Raw genomic sequence first — 6,688 nt, forward strand, 5'->3', positions numbered from 1 at the left:
TTGAGAATTAAAGGGCTTTCTGTAACTCTCCATTTGTTTCCTCCTTTAGGTTGAGCCCATCTCAGACATGGAGTCGGAGGAAGAAGTCGAGGTCACCGACATCAGCGAGGAGGAGCATGAAGATGATGAATGTGATGTCTTTTCCCCTCCCCACCCCAATGGTGGCCTTGCCCCTCCACCCAACCACGATCGTATGACAGATGATGACGATCTTGAGGAAGATGTCTTCAAGACCCCAGCTGCCCCTACCTTAGGGGTTGGGCCGAATCTTCTAGGTCTAAAAGCAGAACCCAGGGAGCTAAACCTGGGCCAGGGCGCTCCCATCAGCCCTGGGGGTACACTCTGCATCCCTCTGAAGCTGCGTTTTAAACGCCGCTGGAGTGAGGACCAGCGGATGGAGGCGGGAACCGAAGAGGCTGAGGATAAGAAGAGCAGGGCAGAGAGGGAGGAGCTTAACCAGGAGGTGGAGCCCAAACTGGGTGAGGAAAATGGAGACCGGAAGAGTCCGGAGACTTTAGTTGCACCCCTGGGGACAGGCCAGAGGAGAGTGAGCTCTGAGCTGCAGCGAGCAACGGCACAGCTGTCTTTAGAAAACAACGTTTGCTGAAGAGGACGTGGTCAAACACACAAACTTAGCAAAACAGAGCTGTCCTCCTCACAGGCTGAAGGCAACTGTTGCTCTCAGAAGTTACGTGAAGACCATCCGTTCAGCAAGTTCAGATGCCCGAACCATCTTTCAAACTTCTGTACATGCAGGTTCACTCACTTCAAGATGTTGCAACACTAAAAATTAATACTGACATCTTTTTTTTATGCATTTTAAGTAACCAGGCCCTTTCCACAAGTTTAGCCAGAGTCCCTTGCTTACTGAACCCATTCCTTTCTGTTTGCTGTGTTAGACTAACACCATCCCACTAGTCTCATTGAAGTCTTGGACACTTTTTCCCCCAAGAAGCTCCCCGTTAGGATCAACTCAATACCTTTTTAAACAAAATCAAGAGATTACAGAAGTGCCTAAACCAGATGTTGATGCACGCCTGTAAAACATCAGTAGAGATGGTGATAATGAATAATTAGATTGTGATAAGTCTTTTTTGGCTCGCCATTCATGCCCATGGAATTAAAGGTCACGGGCAAGTGGACATTTTCACTATTAAACAGACACTCTTGGATGAAGTGAATGCAGGAAAGATCCTGCCCAACCCCACCCTCAAACTCAATCATAGTTCTCAGAATTTTTGGATATGGATGCTCTTTCTTTCTTTTTCTTTTTTGCATACCAAGATTCAAGCACCAGACTTTTTGCAGAACCAACTTGCCTTTCGCTTTCAAACCAGGACCTTCATGTCACTGCCTTCAGAGCCATTAATGATATTGTGCTACCAGCCTTCACTACCGGCTCTGGACAACTTTCCCAGCTGTTCAGCGAGCTCAGCCGACTTAACGGGACCACTCAACAACCTCTTAACGTATCTTAACACGTGTATATACATTGGGGGATTTATTTTATATATGTGTTAGTCCTTCTTCATGACCACCAGCTGGATGACAAATTATAGATCACATATTATTCCTTCTCCAACTTATTTATTTAATTTGTTTTATAATGCAGTTTTAACCCTGAGGGAACGTTATAGGAATGTTGGGGCAACGTATCAGAGGGCGCTTTATGGTTTGAGCTTCGTAATCATCCCTAAAACCATTTATACAATGCTCTACACCCTTCTATTTGGGAAAGAACACGAACCTTCTTGGTTTGTTAGGCGTAAATCTCAGGCATACCTCCCCACATCGCTTTCCCCTATCCAATAGGTTGTCTTTGAATATAAAACCTTCAAATGAACAAACATTTGTGCCTTTTTACGGAAGACTGACCGCCCAATGCTTTTAAATGGGTTGCTTTATTGACATACAAGCTCACATACAGGAGAGGCCTTAGAAACATGACCTCAAACACTGCTTTTATGCCTTATTTAGTTTTGTATCTTAAAAGAAACTATCCTAAATAAGATTTGCATTTAGAGTCCATATATTCTCACTTTATAGACGTATATATTTGATAAAAGAACAAACGCTGGTTTTGATACAAATTATATTTCAGAAGGTAAATCTATATGGAGAATCTATGTTTAGTTTCAGGGCCCTACAGTGCTTTACTGTGAAAGAAAAGTGTTGTTATAGACAAAGCTAAACAACTGACCAATCGTTAAGAACCCTGAACGGCACAGCTGTCCTCGGCCTTATAAGGAATACGTATAGTTTTAACTCGACCCGTCGCATTTGCGTTCTCCCTCTCAGTCTCTCTGCAGTGTTTTAGTTGTAGGAGGCTGTGTTTTCTCCACGATGATCAAGATTGAACAGGTATCACATCCTATCTGGCTTAGCGTTTGGCGACGGCCAGCTCCATTTGTAGCAAAGTGCAGGGTCTTTGTAGTAAATGACATCACGACCATATCCTTGAGAAAGGGACCTCAATTCTGCAAACTGACAGCTAGAAAGTGGACATGCAGCCTCTTAGCCCTCATCTGAGGAGGAAGTATAGGACCTGACACACTTAACACTCATTTTTCTTCTTTTTTTTTTTAAAAAACTACTTTTTTTGAGTTTGTTTGGCGGCCTTACACAGGTTCAGTATCTGTATTTCAACTGACTGCTGCCTTATTTGTTAGAAAATACTTTTTCTTCTCGCTCTCTCTTCAATATAAACCATGCTGTTTTATTATACCTTTTTTTTTGTTTATATTACCATTTATCATTTTTAATGTTGATATTATTGCTGGTATTTCGTTTGTACCCCTTACCTTAATTTTAACCTCTCAAGATGAACATTTTAATAAATCGTACTCCTCTACCCTCTTTGATACCATGATATTAAATTGCTCTGGCTTTGTATTAATGCTGGTTTTTAGTTGTAATTAAGAAAACCAGTTGAAGAGGGAAGAGTGACATAATGCTATCACATTATTTTTATTTTAATGTCTCTCTTTTTTGGTTGTGTACATATATAAATATATATTTTCCATTTTGAGGGGATGATGTAAGAAAAAGACAAATATTTCTTTGTGTTCAAGGTCTTTTGCTTCTTTCTTAAAGCTTTCCATCTGTCTCTCAATGGTTATGTAATACTTTGTAAAGAGAGACGAAACTTGACGTTACAAGGAACCATGTATACTTTAGTTTCTCATGTGGTTTCCTTTGCTCTTGTAATTAAAACTGTAATCAGGGTTCATTAAAACAGGTAAAAACGGATCTGGCTTTCTCGTCCTTTACTCCATTTGCATCTCTCAGTTTCCTAATTTTATCCTGATTGTGATGTGTGTTAGTAAACACTTTAAGATTCAACTAATATTTCATCATTTTTTCACCATGCTGTCTATTAAACGGCAAATATTTTTAATATAATAACAAACTAAAATGATCTTAAATCAAATGTATATTTTTAATTGAAAAACGAATTCAGTGAGTACCAGTAATAAGAATGGTAGATTCACTAAACCTAAAAAGCCATTATAATACTTAATTTGGCACAGCACTACAGTAATATACCATAGTAATACCATGGTGTTTTTTTGGACTGGTTGGGACAATTATTCTATAATCTGCTGAACATGAATCCAGGCATGTACAAGCACGCATAAAGATCGATTTATGGTTGTTGTTTTTTTGTTTTTTGTTTCATGCACTTCAGTTGTTTTGCTTCTGTAGGTTCAGTTTGAAATACAAGAAAGGGCTGCACTTCTAGATCCTGTTTGAACTGAAGCAAGATGCAAAATGAACTAGGATTTGCTTTCATAATGCCACGGAGACCGTTAACACTTAACGTTTCTGCACGAACCAGAGAGCATGGGTTTAACACGATACGAGAATCATTCGTTTTAGAGAGAACCCTGGAATCAAACGTAAACCCATTTCATTTCATCAGCCTGAAGGAGGAAGAGAACTTCTGAGAACTTTAGAGTGTATTCACTTGTATTTATTTGTGAAACAGCGCGCTCTGCTGCTAAAACATCGCCATCGTTCACTCTTGTTCAGAGGCGGTACACTCGAGGCTCTTAAAGGCGAAGTGTCTTTTTATGCATGTATAAATACTTCATCTATGTACGTAAGCCAATTTTTGCAATTCCGTTCGGTGTTGCTAGTGGTGCGGATACAGTTTATCTTCAAGCTAATCTACATGTATTTTTTTTTTTGACTGAGTAAAAATGAATCTCCTTGTCTTTAACTTTCAGAGCTGTTCGGTCACGATGATGTCAATGTGTAGGCCAACCCGGAAGGCTAATTTGCCATAGGTTTACTCTAAAGGGTTTTTAAACTAACAGTTTCCAATTTTAACCTTAAACAAGGCTATATCAAGTTTGTAGTCTGAGTTTGATTTCTGATTAAATATGTGTTGTCACAAAAAGGCTCTTGGGATTATAATGCTAACAAAATGATAGAGACATGCAAGAAATGAACATATTCAGAGTGTTACTTTTCAGGTATTATGAAACATCTCATCATTTCTGGGTCCTTTAGTGTTTCAAAAGCCAAAGTTATATCATTTTTGTTATGGTTTTAGCATAATTAGTAACACTGCATTGCATAGGCCTATTTGATTATGTACCCTGCAACCACTAAAACACCCAAAATATGTATTTAATGCAGGAACCATCAGTATGCACAAATCTCTGTGCCGTTATTTATTCTGTCAAGTTTTTAAGTCACTTTTTTGCACCTTTGAATTTCTTTCTTCACCCCAAAAAGTAATCAAATATTTGACAAAAGCTCATAATTGGATGGGGGTGGAGGAGTTGGGGTCACACTTGGTTGACAGGGAAGCCTGGACGCTTGCTGTGAGGGCTCGTTGACCTGTTAAGGGTAGGTCAAAGGTTAGGTTTTGCTGGAAAATAAGGCACTATGAACCAGTGGCTGGTTGTAACAAGGAGGCCTAATTTGTCTGTGATTGTGTGTTTTGAAGAGGCAGTGTGAATCTGTGGTATTTGACTTTTGATTGATTGACACTGACTGGCTTTTGACTTTCTTTTTAAATGTGTCCAAATGAATGAAATAGAGAATACAAAGGAGATAATGCAGTTATAAACAAATAATTAATTCTTACTCAAGCACAAAATCAGTACTTTTATATTTATATAGTAGGGCTGTCAAACGATTAATCGCGATTAATCGCATCCAAAATAAAAGTTTGCTTTTACATAATATATGTGTGTGTACGGTGTATAATTATTTTCTATATATAAATACACACACATGCATGTATATATTTAAGAAAAATTTATTTATATATAAAATATTTATATATAATATAAATTATATATAATATAAATATATATACACAGTATATACATGCAAATATTTCTTAAATATATACATGCACGTGTGTGTATTTATATATAGAAAATAATTATACACCGTACACACACATATATTATGTAAAAACAAACTTTTATTTTGGATGCGATTAATCGCGATTAATCGTTTGACAGCCCTACTATATATATATATATATATATATATATATATATATATATATACACATGCACACATTTTAAAAGTACTGCTTTGGTGCTCAAGGAAGTTGACTATATTTCTCTGTTGTGCTTCTTGTCTTTTCTTGTCTTTAAAGGCTTGTTTATAAGTCAGACCAGAGAAGATGTTTGTTTCCTCGTTGTTTGAGTCAAAAACTCAAATAGGCCCCTTCTAAAGCAGAGCCCTTTTATTCTTATACGCTTTGTACTTCATAATATCCCCGTCAAAGTGTGTATCTAGTCAACCTGAAAGTCTCATTATGACTGAATATGCTACATTTTGGCCTCCCTTTCATTTTCACTTTGTTTTAAAGGTCAGGATGAAACTGGCCTTTGAGCATTAACTCTTAGTTCTTCCTTCTCGTAGTTAAATGTTAACATTACACTAGACACACAACTGTTCACATATCTCATGAACATCAATCCCTGCCAGGACTTCTCTGGAGCTTTAACAGAACAACAGAGCAGGGTGTGGCGTGTTTTGGAGATTACCGTGGATGAGTGTGTGTGTGTGTGTGTGTGTACGAGTTATGCAATTTTCCATTGCATGTCATAATTGCATGCAGAGTGCGTGACTGTCCAGCTGAGCTGTGATGCATAAACTGATCATCTCCATAGTATGCAGTTCCACACACAGCCATTTGCATGCGTTGAAACCACACATTTATTTAAACACGGCTCAGAGGAGGCCACCCACAATGATAAAATCACATTAAACGAATTTGCAATGCAGAAATGTATATCTGCTACACTGTGGCATTGCATTTTAAACCCTCATTTAAACTAATGTACTCACAACAACCCTTCCTGTTTGGTTGCAGTGATGGCAACAGGCATAATGAGCTCATCACATGGCTTGGTCATTGGTCTGAAGACCCCTACAGCTTGACCAATCACAGGTTGATTTGATGACGCTGGCTGTGGAAGGCGGGCTCAAGACACTGGCTGACGAGCTCTGCAATTGGCTGGATTCATGAAGGTATAGAAAGTATAAAATGAAACGGGAGTTGTTGAAGTTGTTGTGTCTGTTTATTAAAAAAAAAAGTATATATATATATATATATACAATATTTATATAAAATAAGAATATATATACTTAAAATATATATATTAAATAAAAAAGTATTTATATATATATATAAATAAAATATAAGTATATATAT

General features: G+C 37.8%; 1 protein-coding gene across 3 annotated transcripts in view; it reads left to right on the top strand.

Moving 5' to 3' along the window:
• The window catches only part of erf (Ets2 repressor factor), a 36,781-nt gene extending 33,538 nt beyond the window's left edge, over positions 1–3,243 (top strand). For all 3 annotated transcript variants that reach the window (XM_079878636.1, XM_079878634.1, XM_079878635.1), the window contains exon 5: positions 50–3,243. In XM_079878636.1, the coding sequence (XP_079734762.1) occupies positions 50–607 (558 nt within the window). In that variant the 3' untranslated portion in view covers positions 608–3,243. The remainder of the gene's footprint in view (positions 1–49) is intronic.
• The last annotated feature ends 3,445 nt before the right edge of the window (positions 3,244–6,688 follow it).

The sequence above is a fragment of the Squalius cephalus genome (assembly GCF_949319135.1).
Source record: "Squalius cephalus genome assembly, chromosome: 8".
Lineage (NCBI taxonomy): Eukaryota > Metazoa > Chordata > Actinopteri > Cypriniformes > Leuciscidae > Squalius > Squalius cephalus.